Consider the following 16570-nt stretch of genomic DNA (forward strand, 5'->3'; position numbering starts at 1 on the left):
TAAAATAAAATAAAACTACCTTCCATGTGCTGGATACTCAAGAACTAAAAATGTATCAAAAGGTGTTTTGAATTTCAAACTAACTTATTTATTAAACAAGGGTAGTATTATCTGTAGTTAGTGAATGTAACTGACTGACTCTGGTCATCAAGTTCTTCAAGATTTTAGAACTAGCAGAGCTCATCCTCTCTCACCAAGGCTTTCTTCAAAGACTGGAAGAGGAAAACGAGCTTTCATGATTTTTACAATTCCCAACTGGTTTCTTAACTTTGAATGAACTAGTCATTGTACTGAACTAGTTGACTAAACAGAAATGAAAAGATATTCTCTCTGCACCTGCGGAAAGAGGCTTCTGCAGTCAAAAGCTGGTTTAGGGCTTCAACAAACTCTGGCTCTAGGTATTTAGCCAGTGCTTTCCACCAGGTCAGTGATTTGACTTTCTTTAAAACTGGGTAGCAAATATGTACTGCTTAATATTATTTTTTGTATTTAATTTAAATGATTTTAATAGATTATGATAAGTTTAGGCCTGCACACAAACTGTCAATTTCAAATAGGTTTATTTCTAATTTAAATTTACAGAATTCTGATTTAAATTTTAAAAAATAATTTTTTAAAAAAATCTATTTTTATCCGCCCTGCAGAGTATTGAGCATGTACACGTGCATTTGCGCATCTGTGTGCACAGTTACTGCATGCACAAATGGGGAAAATGTAAGTGCAGTTCTTGGTGCATGCAAAGCAGTCAGTGCTTAAACATTTTTCTGCCTGCACAAATTCAAGTGAGGGTGGACTTTTTACCCCCATTTTTTTAGAAAATGGCCTTAATAGGCTATATTTTAAATGAGATTGGATGTTAGGTTTTGATGGGAAAAGATCTCTATTCCATAAAGGTGAAAAAGGCAGTCTGCCAAAAGAGGCAGAAAGCACTAGTCTAAATCAGTAATGCCACCAATGGAATGGATCTGTTAGTGTCCACCTCCAAATCCTCCATGGAAATGCATGGTATAAAATGGAGTTGATTGAATTCCAGAGAGTTGCACTGGTTTACATCAACTGGGGATCTGGCTCAGGGAGAATTCCACAAAGCACTCATACTTCGGAGAGTCCAGGGGGAGAGAGAATAAAGCTCACTACTCTCAGACCCTGGGAAGGAGGGATAGCTCAGTGGTTTGAGCAATGGCCTGCTAAATCCAGGGTTGTGAGTTCAATTCTTGAGGGGGCCATTTAGGGATCTGGGCCACAAATTGGGGATTGGTCCTGCTTTGAACAGGGGGTTGGACTAGATGACCTCCTGAGGTCCCTTCCAACCCTGATATTCTTTGATTCTATGAAATAGTCCTGACAACAGAAGAGGCAGGATGTGCTTGTCTCACCTTCAAATTGTACAAAGACCAGTTAGCTTCAGTATGCTGGTTGAGACCCTGTATCACTTGATTAAAAAAGAGGCACTCCTGTCTTCAGTGAACGTGCCAATCTGTCTGATTGGGGGAGGTGTCTTGCCATGAGAGCTACAGGCTGCTTTCTGTGAATTGTGGCTGTGAAGTCTTAGCAAATGTGCTACGGCCTCAACTAAAGTGATCATCACTGACCAGGTGGGTTCATTAAAGTCTATCTTATTTCTGAAACAGCAACTGCAGCTTCGGGACACTGCTGTGGCTGTCTCAAGAGCTGTAAAGAGCTTTTGGTAAAACTGATAGGAGCTCTCTGGCGAATCTTCACGGGGGTGTTACTGCAAGTGGGCCACTACAGGGCCCTTGAACTCCTGTGAATAGGATTTTATCTTGCTTAGGAGAGGGGGAGGGGTGTATTCTTTGACTTGCACTTTCTTCTCCCCAGCTGGCCATTACCTCATTCCAATGAGGTAGCCAATTACTTTTCTTGTGAGCTGTCCAGTGGGACGCTTGGGTCTACCAGTCTGGAGCACCTGGGAGACGTCCTATGGGGTGAGCACGAGTATATGTGCGCATGTTCCTGCAGAAGCCCCTGCCTTTATTATGGGAGCCAAATCCTTTTTCATTTTTCATCTTCATTTGTGCCTTTTTGTGGCTCAGTGACTTTGGAGGGGAGATAACTTTCCCCAAGTGCACAGGATGCAGCCTAAGAGACCAATTAGGGGAGAGGGGGAGAAAGAAGAAGGGGTGGGGAATCTTTTCTCCAGCCCAAACAATTGGACAGGGAACCTAAATGGAGTCCATCCATGACCTAGGGAAAGGTGGTGAGGGACTAGGAGCCTGCTTTAGTGGTATCTATCTCAAAATATTTCCTCCCTGATCTATGAGTGTCAGCAGGAGTTTTTGCACGGGTTATGGCCTGGGTTATGGAGTCTTTATATTGACTTCAAAGGGCATTGGATCAGGGCCTGTATGAATAGAGGGTGAGGGTTTTATAGTGATATATAGAAGAACAAATGTTGGCTACTGCTATGTAGCAAACACTATGCTTAGGCTTTTAATTCATTACGTTCCATGAACTCTGTCCCTGGCTCCGAATGCAAGTTGGGGAACCTCATAGTTATAAAAATATTGGATGGGCCATGGCTTTGTTACCTGAAAAACCCACCACTCTTATAGATGTCCAGTACCAAGGGTTTCTTGTGTTTGGTTAACTGAGAATGAGGGTCCTCCTGTGTTTGTTACTTGTTTGTAGTGTCATAAAGGATCAGAGGACAGAGAAGTCTCCATTTGGTAGACAGACTGAATGAGTCAGATACAGGTCCATATAAAGATCATACTGTAGGTCATCTCTGAGAACACCCATAGGCCAGTCCACTGGCCTGGTTACTCTCAAGTGGCACCAGCCTCCACTTTTAGAGTTGAGGAAAGGGAGGGGAAATGGAGATACAGGGACTCTAACCAGATACTGAAGAGAAGAAAAGGAGTCTTTCCATATGACTTCATTATCATAATGAAGAATCCAAATGCTTCCGAGCCCTCTTTACACTGGATATTGTTCAGGGATCAGAATCCCGATTGGACTTTAAGTGCAGTTATTATCAGAAAAGAGGCCCTGTAGAAATAGCATTTCGGGGGTCCCATATTTATTCAGACACTACCTCGGTACTTTCCCAAGTCAAAAATCAGTTTTTTTTGTTTGCAAATTGCCAGTAGTATAAATTCAGCCTGGAATCTGAAAGTCAAGCTGGGCTTTTTCTGCTACATACATCACCCCCAACAACAAAGATCCTCAGACAGTGTCAATTGGCCTGCCTCTACTGAAGACAGCAAAGGGCTCAATTCTGTGAGGTGCTGATCACTTCCTGAGAGATGTTGAGAGTTCTCAGTGAAGTCAGTGGGAGTTGAGAATGCTCAGCAACTTGTAGGATCAGGCCCTAAATTTAGATTCACAGGGCCTGTTCCTCAGCTGGTGTAAGTTGGCATAACTCCATTGACTTGAAGGGGAGCAAGAGCTCTTGGGAGTGATCAGTACCATGCAGACTCGGTCCCTTTATTGGCATGCAGAACAGAATAGCCTGCCCATCTGCAACTGTATTGGCTGGAGGAGGAAAAATTGCTTTTGTTGGTGAAAATGAACAGGCGTGACCTGAAGGACCTAAAGGGAGAAAATGTTTGCAGTAAAAAGGTGCAATTTTTACTTCCCTGATCGCAACCACTCGTTGAAATAAATGTCAACAAATGGGTAGCATTAGCAGTAAATAAATGTTCTCAGGAAATGATTGAGGATTTGGACTTAAAGTAGATAGCTGCATGCCTTGGATATTTGGAAATACAAGTGATGTGTGCCCTGAAATTACTTCCCTTGTTGGCTTTAGTTAGAAAAGATTTAGAGAGCTGGGAGTTTGTGTCTTCCCTCTCCCTAGGGGAGCATTGCCCCACCTTTGGAAGATGTATGTACCTTTCTGCTCCCTGACTGTTGATGACACTCCCTTTCCCTCTCCCAGTAGCAGTGGCAAGAATATAAGAAACAAACAAGCAAGGGCCAGTTTCTTCAATGTGGTGTGGATGTTCTGCAGATCCTGGTCACAGAGCAGGCATGTATAGCCCTGCTAAGATTGCCGCAGCACACTCCCATCCCAGGTGTAGGTGTAGGGGAGGTGACTGGAAGAAAACCAAGGTGGTCTGGACACTTCTAGGCTGCACTGATCCCCAGTCCCGTGGTGCTGTTAGCAAACGGTATAAATTAGACTGCTCTCGTTAATAGGTGAGGAAAGCGCCGCATACTTCATGACTGGGAGAATGCAAAGATGAGCTTTGAACCACTTCTGCCTTCTTCCCCCAGCCCTTGCTGTGCCTTGACTGCCAAGAACTGAAAGAGTTACAAACTTGCCTTCATAATTATTATTTAGCCAGAGTCTAACAATTTTTCTTTATTTTTTTTATTTTTTTTTGTAATAGGCACTGATGCAGGGCAAAGCAGGATGAGCAGAGGGATGGTTTACAGATGTCAAGTCCACAACGTGTCACTGGTTCCATTGCCTGTCTGTGTGCATGTATCTCTCACTGACCTTTCCTCTTCCACTATTGCTCTCTCTTTCCTTTGACTTTCCTTCCTTTTTTTTGTCTTGGATTCTTCTCCACTACCCACAGTGTCATCCTTGTGCTTTGGATCATGCAGGATTGAGCGCTTCTTACTGTTCCAATGGTCAATGAAACTGATTAGTACAGAGAGACGGGCCCCAGCCCCTTAGCTCAGGTCTGAATCGTAACCTCCCAAAGTTCAGCAGTATTCAACTTATTTGGGGCCCCCTTTGGTCCATTATCATGGGAGGATTTTGAAGTCTGAGTGCAGATTTGGACCCAAATTGGAATTTCCTGAGTTTCCAGGGGGAGGGGACCGGTTCTGGATCCAAGAGTTCTGTTTTGAGTATGTCTGTACTATATATTCTGATCTCTGTGATAAGTAACTTTCAGCCTCATTGAAGGAGATACCATGTCTTTCTTCATACATAGTGCATCTGAGGCAGAATGCAAAAGGAAACAGTTATGCCACAGAAAGATGGAGACCTATCTGCTCTGGTGAGTTTTACACTGACAGTGATGAGTGGACACTCAGTCATTTCACACCTTATACACAATATCCTTTCTTCTATCTAGGGGCCTAATTTCTTCACATTTACTCCAGTTTCTAAACTGGAATAACTCCATTGACTTACACTGGTGTGGGAGGAGAACCAGGCCCATTTAGTTTAAAACCAACAGGTAATAAAAACAGTAAGGGAAAAAAGCCTTTTAAGATCCAAAAATAGTTGCGAGTCTGCTTTATTTTATTTTGGGCACCCCTGTCAAATTGCAATAGCTATTTAAAGCAAATTGTTCAATATTTTAATCGAAAAGTGTGTACAGGGGTTTTAATTTAGGATGAGAAGAATTGTAATTTATTTTTCATGAAAGATTTTAATTTTGCTTTGAACATTGCCTCATTGAATGTGATTTTTATTTCATCTCAGTTACTAACATCCCTGGGTTTAGAGTTTAGCTGTATGCAGAGAATAGGGTACCTGTTAAATAAAAGCTTCCTGTGTTTTCTTCATGGTGCATTAAAGAAACAGTGCAGAGAAGAACAAAGGAAAACAATCCTGGCTGGACAGTCATATCGGAAGTGACTCATTAGTATGGGCAACTATCTTAATGTTTTGTGCTGCTACCCCCTCATCACAGGACTTGTGTGCCTATAGAGACATGGAAGACTGTAGCATACAGGGTATGAAATCTGAGCAACTAGCCTCCTCTTTCTAATGCTAAGTTGTAACATCCCAGGTCTCGAACCCAGTGTTCCTAGACAGCCACTGCATCCTGGCCTCCACCCAATGTCTGTTGAAACCTGGTGGGCTGAGAAGCTGGCAGGACTATAGCCTCAGCCAAGGCACCACCCATGGGAGCCCCGATTGGAGGATCGCCCGGCTCCACCGATTGGTCCAGCCACACTACTTAAGCCAGAAGGAGGCACAGGATGTTTGCCTGAGCAACTAGGTGGTTTCCTATTGTGGGTGCACTGGACCCTGCTTGTGACTGCTTCCTGCACCCATCCTTGTTCCTGATTCCAGCTCTGTGCCTGCCTCACCCCTGATTTTGCTCTTGTTCCCACCATGTTCCTGTGCCTTGCTTGACCCTTGCCTCTCCTCCTGTTTCTGCCCTTACGCCTTGCCTCCAATCATCAGTTTCCAGTCCTGGCTCCATCCTCGGCCTCCTGCTTCTGACCCTGACTCTGGCTTGGACCCTGGCTCTGGTAACTAGCAGTTGACTCTGGTGCTGACCCTTGGCTTTGTTCTCCATCCTAGATGCCTACTCCACCCACTAGACCCACTCCTGCTCTGACCTCTAGGCCAGACTGCCTACATCCTGGCCCATAACACAAGTCTGGCCAACATAGCTACCTGGATGAATAAGGGAAGAGAAGTGGGGTGGGGGAGCTGGCATTATCAAGTGGATAAAGCACTCAACTTTGAGTCCGGAAAACTGGGTTCTTATGCAGTAGTTCTGTCACTGATCTGCTGTGTGATTTCCGCTAAGACACTTCCTGTCTCTGTGCCTCTTTTCCTCTGCCACCCCTTGTCTGGCTCGTAAGCTCTTCAGGGCAGGTACTGTCATTCACTTGGATGAATGCTGCTATGACATGCTGGTTCCCCTAGATGATATTGTAATATAAATAAGAAGAGGGGAAGGGTGAAATTGATGCTTATCTTCTGGACCTGGAGAACCTGAACCTATGTTGCCCTAGAACTGAAGTTGTCTGTGGGGGGAAAAGGCTTAGAGAAGTGAAGTCTGGTTCTATAATCTTCACTTGTGTGAAGGGTACCACAGGTTTGGGGTGGAACCAAAAGTTGGGAAGAAAAGCTGACCTGCCTTTAGTGATATAGGATGCCCAGCCTCTAATATACAGCACTGGGTATTATGGATCTGTTCATCACTTTATGTGTTCTCTTCTACTAGCTACCTACACAAACTCCCCATGCTGCCTTCTGTGCAGGTGCAGATGTAATGCATAGGCCTTGAAAGATGTATTGGACATACAGTATCTGGAGGACTAAATTTACAAACCAGAGTTGATTAGAAATAACAGGGCATAGCCCACCAGTGAGTTTCAGGGGCAATGCCCTAGTAGGAAGCCTGGCCCCCACCACTCACAGTGGCTGGTCTTTCTACGAGGGCGATCATCTGAAATGCTGCTCTCCATCTTTTTATCAGCTTGTAGTATCCATCTTTTTCTCTGCTAGAACAGTGAGGGAGCTCTGTTTCTTCTCTCTTCTCTAGCCTCCTGGCTGCAGTCAGTGGGGAGGGCTCCCATTACTCTGCATTTTTATACCAGACCCATCACATAGTGTCTGAGTACTTCTACCCCTGCTGCCTCTTAGTGGCTGCAAAGAGGAGAAGGGGACAGGTCTCTTCTACTCTATCCTTCTCCCACCATCTGTTTTTTAAAATTCCCACGTCTTGGAACCACTCCATTGCCTGTTTCAGCGTCTGCTCATAACATTCTGCAGCAGCAGCAGCTTGAAGCTGACATGATTCTTTACAATTACAGTGCTTCCCACAGGGTTCTGAAAGAGAACTTCCAGATTGACCAGAACCTTGTTGATTTCCATCAGTCTGCTTGACAAAGCTATGAGCAGCCACAGAGGCACTGAAGCGGTCTGGCTGCAGACTCAAGAAGACAGTAGTATAGTGTTAACCTTCTAAATATGAGTAATGTAATCTTTGTACATAAAAGGGCTAGCCTCTTGATTTAAAATGAGAGCTTAAAGTCCATGGATATTGGTGATATAAATCCCCTCACTCACTGGTGAAAGCTTCCTATTCGTCAGGATTCAGTGAAGTCAAGGGGATGACTTACAGACTTCAAGTTAAGCTACTGCTTAAGTGCCTTACTGAACAGGAGCCCAAGTTTTCAGTCAGAGCGGCGGAAGTATAAATCCTTCCAGAATCACTTTAGCATATTTATGCAGCTAGTCATTCAGATTGAGACTGTGAACTTGAAAAGTTGGAACAAATAAGTCCCCAAGTGCATCAAATTGTGTAAAGATCCATTTCTTAGTAATAAATTATGCTTGATAGTTTATCCTATTGAATCTCCCACTGTATTTCTATGTATAACATTTCAAAAAGCTTTTCCATATAAAAAGTAACATGCTTAATTTTTTTTAAAAAGTTGTCAGCATAGCAAGAATTCAGAAATAATACCAAGCTGAAATTCATTATAAGCTTTCAAAGACACAGAAGTACTATTGTGTCTACTGCATATAGTCAGATGCTGGATAGGAAACCTAGTCAGGAGCAATTTCAAGAGTTACTTTGCTTTACATTATTATCTAGGGATGTTTGGACATGCACAGCATGTCCTTGAAAGACAAAGGGTAAAAGGAAGAAGAGATGAAATATTAAACCAAAACGACAGTGTTTAGAAACAATTTGATCTTTACAGTTGTTTCTGGCCTTATTAGTTTAACCTTCAAATGAACCAGATCAATTCTTTTCTCTCTAAAGTAGCACTTTTAAGTCTTGAAAGTTGACTTTGAAGCTGAGATCAATGCCGATACTGTTTCATACCATCGGCTCCCGCTGGAACAGGGATGGGGATGCCTTGTCATTTATTCAGTGATTCCAAACAACACAGTGCAAGTGATTTATGCTTTCTGGGTTATAAAGAATTTTAGTATTAGAGCGCTGTCAGGCTAGATCCTGAGAGCACTCACAACTCCTATTGACACAGCACCTCTCAAGGGTACTTAGTAGATGAACACAGGTTAGTTGTGTGGTATTAGACCACCACAGGCAATGAAAAACTGGGAAATTAGATTTATTCTCCCATTCCTGACTGAGCATAGTCTCACTGACGTGTGGCTGATTTAACACGCAAGGGGCAACAAGTAACCAAGATCAAAAGAGTACTTAGTCTCTTAAGTGCATCTATTATATCCACACATTCACACACAAACAATTCCAATCTTCAAAGCCCTGTACTAACATTAACCATCGAATGAATACCTACAAACTTTTGTGTGTTAAGTGAGTGCAGTGTAGGGTGACCAGACAGCAAATGTGAAAAATCAGGACTGGAGTGGGGGGTAATAGGAGCCTATGTAAGAAAAAGCCCCAAATATCAGGACTGTCCCTATAAAATCGGGACATCTGGTCACCTTAGTGCAGTGGCTATTTTTACACATCTATTTGTTTGGGCTTATAAAAGGCCTGTATTGTGGCCCCATTTTACGTGGCCATGCAGAGGGGGTGGGGAATTAAGGCCCTCAGAGCCCACTTCCCTGCCTGGCTACATAAGATGGGCATCCTGCTGTGAAGAGCAGGGGCTGGAAGCCTGGCACTGTAAATGGGAAGTGACTCCACCTCCCTCCCCATGCACCAGCTCCTGGAGGGATGTGAGGTGGGGAGTAGTGCAGGGAGGGTACAGAAAAGAGAGAGGAAAATGATTTGAGGGCAGGAGAAAATGCCTGACAGTGAGTCTTGAAACGCTCAATCTGTTTAGTTTATCAAAAAGACAACTGAGTGGTGACTTGATTACTTTGTGGGGAGAAAATATGGGGTACCTAAAGGCCTTTTTAATCTGGAAGAGAAAAACAGAACAAGAACCCATGGCTGGAAGTTGAAGCCAGAAATGAGACCTAAAAAACCACATTTTTATCACTGAGGGCAAGTAACCATTGCACCACACTGCCAAGGGAAGTGGTGAATTCTTCATCTCTTGATGTTGTCAGATCAAGACTAATTCCTTTCTGGAAGACAGTCATGGGCCAAACACAAATTGCTGGGCTCAACACAGGGGTAACTGGCTGAATGTAAAGATCTATGAAACACAGGAGGTCCGACTATGTGATACACATGACAGCAAAGCCAGGACTTGAGAGTTGAGTGTCAGTAATAGTGTGTTTCTTGATGCAAGGTGACGTGCTTCATGGTCTACGGCCAGCTGGAGGACATCCCTCTTGGCTGCTGAGATTCCCTCAGTATTGAGGTACAGCACCTTGCGAGCCAGCCCCAGGGCGAGGGTTTGGGATACTGGCCCTGAAAGGGACCCCACTGGAGGACTCCTGGGGGCTGTATTTTTCTTTCACTTTTTACGATGAGAACTCGAGCTCCAAATCTGCATTTTGTGTACTTTAGTTTTACTTTTAGTTAGTGATGGGGGGAGGCACCATGTGAAGGCAGTAGACTTGCTCCCCACTCCTGCAGACCTGAGTGTGACACCGCAGCTGATCTCGCGACACCCCTTTGCTACGGCAGCTCATACTACAAGCTCTTTACCATGCACAGACGATCAGCATGGCCAGGGAGCTGAAAACTACACCCTCACAAAGGGGAAGCGGGGGTGGGGGGGAATCTAACACACTATGCCCTGGTCTACACTGATAACTTACATCGGCATACCTATGTTTCTCGGGTGTGAAAAAATCCACAGCTGAGACTTAGCTATGTAGACCTAACCCCCAGTGCAAGGTTGATGGAAGAATTCTTCCATTGACCTAGCTACCGCCTCTGGGGGAGGTGGATTAACTACAGTGAGGTGAGAACCCCTCCCATCACTGTAGCGAGTGTCTATGCTGAAGCTCTGCAGCGTTTGAAGCTATGCCACTGTAGCGTTTTAAGTGTAGGCAGATGCTGCGTAAATTCAGGAGTCCCTTGCCGCACCTGTCTCCTTGCCACTTGCTGACACATCCCGGACCAGGCTCAACAGGCTACTCTCGGGCTCACACAGAATTGGTGCAACTATGCACCAGCTTGGCCTGGTTTCCTCCCCACACGTGGCTGTGGGGCAGTCCTGCAGACAACAACTCATGCAGTGGAAAAGTGAGTGCCCAGCCTGACAGCTGGAGGGCAGTTTACAGAGCTGAGCCTCCCTTGCTGCTGAGGCTGTCCTCCGGTTATAGCACTGGGACATCGAGTTCTAACGTCTGGATACGTGCACGAGAGAGAGATCTAGATGATCCCTTCTGGTCTTACACTGGTTTAAGCTATGCGGCACTTGGTAAAGGGCTGTAACACTGCTCCCTGGCCCAAAGCAAGAAGGGAGCACGGGAGCCATTATGTCTCAAAGGCCCTGTGTTCGTTGGACAGAGTATGCCAGTATAGATATGCCAGGGGCGCCGACTCCGTGCTGTGCTCTGGGGCTGGAGCACCCATGGAAAAAAAATAGTGGGTGCTCAGCACACACTGGCAGCCCCGCCGATCAGCTCCTTGCCCCCCCAGGACTTCCGCCCGCTGGTGGGCCCCGTCGATCAGTTTTGCCACTTTGACTGCATCTACACGAGGGCTTAGGTTGGCATAGCTCTGTCAGCTAGGGTGGTGATTTTTTTTAAACTCCTAACTGATATAGTGATGCTGGCAAAACTTTTAAGTATAGACAAGGCCTAGGACACAGTGCCGCCTGGGTTTGTTCCTGGGATGGTGCAGTCTATGTACCAACCCTTGCTCCAGGCTGTGCCTAAGGGCACCATCTAGACCAAAGGGAGGAAAAAGATCAAATGATAGAAGGTGCTAAACTGTTCTGGTTAATCCAGCCCTATCTTTTTATATACTCTCCATGTGATGTTCATGGCATACAAACAGAGATATTAGACAAAAACATAAAATACTCTTTCTGGGAGGTTGCAACATAGTACTATTTCACTTTTTAGAATCCAGAACCCTAATGCACAAGAACCAAAAACAGAGAGAGATAAAGCAGGCTGCTCCCTAAGGCAGCAAAGTACAACTCACTTCACCTTGCTTTAGAATTGACTTTCTCCAGATGGACTGCTGCTAGACCTAGGCTTCCCTCCAGAGCCCCCTACCCTGCAGGCAGGACCAGGAAAACCTCAAAGAATTTAAAATGTCAGCTTACAATTTTAACAGTTTGCAATACACCACACTCTGCTCATCTGGTTAGCGGGTTTAGGGTCAGATCCTATAACTCCCTCCCCATCCACCCCCAACATTGACTCCATTGGCTAAAGAGTGAATGGGGCTACAGGATTCACCCCTGATATCAACAAGACACATGGAGAGTGATTCAGAAGAGCCAAGATTCCCCAAGGATAAGGAGCTGATCCTACCAAAAGGAGATGCTTTGGGGTGCAGATCTGACTGCACAAAAGAGGACCCCAGTGGAGACAAGAACCAAACAAATCTGAGTTGGGCAAGGTAGAGGAGCCCGAAGTCTCCCAAAATGTGCCCCAAATCCAGGGGAGGGGGAGAGCACTGCTGCTTTGTGGGGAGGACTGAAATCCTCTGTCCCCTCCTCACAGCCTACACTGGGGGCAGATCCAAGAAGCAGGAGAGGGGCTCACATGCAATTTGGAAGGGAAGTTGATAGTACACCTGGCCTGGGCAGCAGACCAAGCAAATGTCATGCCTCTGCCTTTACACTCATGAATTTCCCTGTGACGTCCCACCCTCTCTATACCAGCTGTGATCACAGAACTGGGAATGGGGTGGAGGGTAGCAAAGAACTAGGCTCCTGACCCTTTCAATTCAAGGGTTGGGTGGAGGAAAGGAGCAAAGGCTTCCCTTACATTTTCCATGCACAGTAAGACCCTGCTCCCTTCCTGCCCAGAATGGGGGGCACACAGGGAAAGAGCAGCCGCTTGAGTGACCTATGGGCTGGATGATGGCCTCAAAAAGCACATGACCACCAGTCTCCCCGCTGTCCAAGCCTCCTCACCTCCAAAGTGTTCCAGACCCCAACCTCTCATCCTCAACATGTTCCTGCCTCCCCAGCCTCTGACCCCCAATGTGTTCCTGCCCCCAACCTTCCTGCTGCCCCATCCCACCGCACTCCTCCCCCCACTCCCTGCCCTCCTGGTGCTCCAGCCCCCCTGCCCCCCACCCTCTGACCCCCAATGTATTCCTGCCCCCTGCCCCCCACCCTCTCACCCCCAATGTGTTCCTGCCCCCAACCTCCCATGCTGTCCCATCCCACCACACTTCTCCCCCACTCCCTGCGCCCCTGCCCCCCCACCGTCTGACCCCCAATGTATTCCTGCCCCCCACCCCTCTGCTGCCCCATCCCGCCGCTTTCCTCCCCCCACTCCCTGCCCCCCTGGTGTTTCAGCCCCCCTGCCCCCCACCCTCTGACCCCCAATGTATTCCTGCCCCCTGCCCCCCACCCTCTCACCCCCAATGTGTTCCTGCCCCCAACCTCCCTGCTGTCCCATCCCACCACACTTCTCCCCCCACTCCCTGCGCCCCTGCCCCCCCACCGTCTGACCCCCAATGTATTCCTGCCCCCCACCCCTCTGCTGCCCCATCCCGCCGCTTTCCTCCCCCCACTCCCTGCCCCCCTGGTGTTTCAGCCCCCCTGCCCCTCACCCTCTGACCCCCAATGTATTCTTGCCCCCTGCCCCCCACCCCCTCACCCCCAACGTGTTCCTGCCCCCAACCTCCCTGCTGTCCCATCCCACCACACTTCTCCCCCCACTCCCTGCGCCCCTGCCCCCACCCTCTGACCCCCGTGTTCCTCCCCCCACTCCCTGCCCCCCCGCTGCTCGAGCCCCCCAGCAGCGGGACGAGCCGTGGCTCAGCGGCGAGCGAGCCTCTCCCCGCGCCCGGGCCCGCCGTGGCCGAAGCGGAGCCGCAGGACGCTTGGCGGCGGCGGGGGAGGCTGGCTCGGCGGCGGCCGCCGCGGTGCGGGGGGAGCCCGTCCTGCGCCAGGCGGCGGAGCCAGAGCCCCGGCTGCACCAGGAGCTGCGGCAGCCGCAGCAGCCTCCGCAGCTGCCCCCCAGCCGCTCCCCATGGATGTCAAGGCAGCGCCCAACGGGGTGGCCACCATCGAGGACAGGATCTTACGGATCACGGGCTACTATGGCTATTACCCCGGCTACTCCAGCCAGAAAAGTAAGACCCCCGCCTCGCCCCCTCCCCGCTCGCCCCCGGCGTGGGGGGCGGATTTTCCCCCGGGGGGGGGGGCGGCGTGGCAAAGAAGCAGGAGCAGCCGTGGGTTTTGGCAAGTGCCTCTCTCCCAGCCTGGGGGGTTGCAAAGGAAACCAGGGGGCTAGTTTGGCCGGCGCTTGCAAATGGAGGGGGGGTGTGTGTGTGTGTTGGACAGGCTGCCTCGGAGCGTGATTTTCGAGGGGAGGGATGCGAGGGGGGCGCTGGGGGTTGCTTGCAGGGCAGCCCGGGGCTGGCTGGGTCCCTCCGCGAGGTTGTGTCCGCGCGGTGGGGCTTTGCTTTGATCTCGTGTGTGAGCCGGACCGTGGCAGGCGTGGAGGGAGCCCGGCAACCCTGCGGCTGTGCCGGGGGGCTCCTCACCCACAAACGGTGTCACCCCCGTTTCGTTACTCAGGAGGATCTCAACAGCCGCCTCTCCTGGGTAGACGGCATGTGATGCTGCTCGCCTAAAAGATACCCCCCTTCCACACACACTCTTAAAAGTCAGATGGGATTTTAAAAGTCTCCCCCCCGTCTTTCCCCCCACCAAAAATAAGGCTGCCGTACAGTTAGCGTTGTCCTTTCCGGTGAGTTAGACCATGGGATTTCTGAAGCTGTCGGGGATTTGTGATGCCTGGAGCTGCTGCAGAGCCATCCCTCATATTTACGGACCAGTAAGGTGTAGTGGGTTTCTCGTTCCCAGCGGTGTCTGGAGCCACTCTTTCATATCCAGTCCGATATTCTGGAAGAGGGAAGTCATTCTTGTAGAATTTACCTGCCTGTAGCACCGAGGTGATTTGTTCTCTTCTCTGAATACTTGACTTATTAGCAAGGTAAACTAAGCGGGTTTGGTTTTGCTTTTTGAAATGAGGGACTGAGAGATCCTGGATTTAGTTCCTGATTTGCTACAACAAATGCACTGTGGAGGCCAGCTAAGTAGGCAATCACAGCAGCACAGGTAAAATGACAGAGCTCAGAAGAAGGCAAGGAGTGTTGATTGTACAGTCTGTGTGCCCTGTCTGTGTTGAACGCTTCAATCCTGCAGTCATTACTTGGGCAAAACTCCCACTGAAGTCTGCGGGAATTTTGCTTGACTAAGAAAGTCGTTATTGTACCACAAACCTCTCTAATCCCAGTCCAGAGAGTGAAGCTCTGAAAGAATAGTTTTAGCATTTCACGTTGTTTTGGGAAGGTTTAAATATATATCACTCCTCTCCAGTCCCTGTTTTAACATAAGACAGGTAGAATCTTCATTTTCCTTACAAAACTTAATTGTATAAGGTTAGATTTTTCCAGAAAAAAGTAATGAATTACAGAGTGATTTTTCTTCATGCTACTTCAATATAAAACTTCTCTGGTGAAGGCTTTTTTTTTTTTTAAGCTGGAGGAGCAAAACTTAAAGCAAGTGCTCCTTGTAGAAATTAAACATTTTTGCTTTTGACATTTTTAATTAAGAACAGTGGGGTTTTGGCAGCCAGGAAAGCTTTAGAAGGTTTCTGTGAAAGTATAAATGTCCCAGTGCTCTCTAGAATCATTTATTTTTTTAAACAACGGAAGTTAATCTAATGAAAAGTGATTCACTTTTTTCTATCTGTGCAAAAGTTACACATATATCTGATGAAGTGAGCTGTAGCTCACGAAAGCTTATGCTCAAATAAACGTGTTAGTCTCTAAGGTGCCACAAGTCCTCCTTTTCTTTTTGCGGATACAGACTAACACGGCTGCTCCTCTGAAACCTGACATTAGAATTGTATTGTTTAATAATTATTTTGCATTTTGCAAAAGCTCAAATGGCCACACATGATACTTAAAATGCAGTGACTAAAACCTTGAAGTGGCCAATGCATTTGTGAACGGAAAAATTGAAGTGGAAAAAAAATAAAGAACAATCTGTTTTCTGTGGCTATTTAAACTCTCAGTGGAATCAAAGAAGACAACCACTTCTACAAGGCACAACACAGCCAGCCACCTTAATGGCAAGAATAAACCGAGGATCAACCAACAAAGTGCCAATACTAGACACGCGCTCACAGGCTTTATACTTGATATGAGAGAGACTAGCCAGACAGTGAAACATAGCAAACAATTCTTAAGTTGCCTGCAGCTGGGAAACAAACAAACTGAATAAACCCACCGCATTTTATTCAGTGACACATCAAATGACCAATTTGATGTGTCATTTGATGTGTCACACAACCGAGCCAGGACTTTTTGAAGAGTAGCTAGGAAGACACACCAAAGAGGAATAAAAGCATGTGGAAGTAATGTGACGGTTCCATCCACTGACCAGTGAAATCAGATCAAGGTGGGCCTACTCCTGCAGTATGGCAAAAAACTCCAGTGGAGGACAATGGAGAGATTTGCTAAATATGAATAGGGGGGTAAAGACTTAAGCACTTTGCCTCAGGTTTGCTTTGGCAGCAAAACAGGGGTTTTAGATCTGCTGCAGTATAGCCTTTTTGTATGCACATTCTGTATCAAAATGCATGGTTGAGTTAGGTTCTGCTATTCTGCATAGGTAGGGTGCTGAAGTCGGTGGGGCCTTGGCTGGGTGCAGGGGGGGTTTCCTGCCTTGCACTCAGTGCAAGAGCAGGGGCTTAAATACCCTACAAATTGCACTTTACAGATTTCAGAAAGCGTGCTTGGAGGCCAAGGTTTAGTGTTGCCAACTCTCATGATTTCATTGCAAGCCTTTTGATATATGGTGTTTTTCTTAGCGCCCCAGGAACTAGAAGCAGGTGCTTAGGCGAGAAATG

General features: G+C 47.2%; 1 protein-coding gene across 2 annotated transcripts in view; it reads left to right on the forward strand.

Moving 5' to 3' along the window:
- Positions 1-13590: 13590 nt before the first annotated feature.
- The window catches only part of SLC35F4 (solute carrier family 35 member F4), a 184768-nt gene continuing 181788 nt past the window's right edge, over positions 13591-16570 (forward strand). For both annotated transcript variants that reach the window (XM_048855213.2, XM_048855215.2), the window contains exon 1: positions 13591-13781. In XM_048855213.2, coding sequence (XP_048711170.1) covers positions 13679-13781 — 103 coding nt within the window. In that variant the 5' untranslated portion in view covers positions 13591-13678. The remainder of the gene's footprint in view (positions 13782-16570) is intronic.

The sequence above is a fragment of the Caretta caretta genome, chromosome 6, assembly GCF_965140235.1.
Source record: "Caretta caretta isolate rCarCar2 chromosome 6, rCarCar1.hap1, whole genome shotgun sequence".
Taxonomy (NCBI): domain Eukaryota; kingdom Metazoa; phylum Chordata; order Testudines; family Cheloniidae; genus Caretta; species Caretta caretta.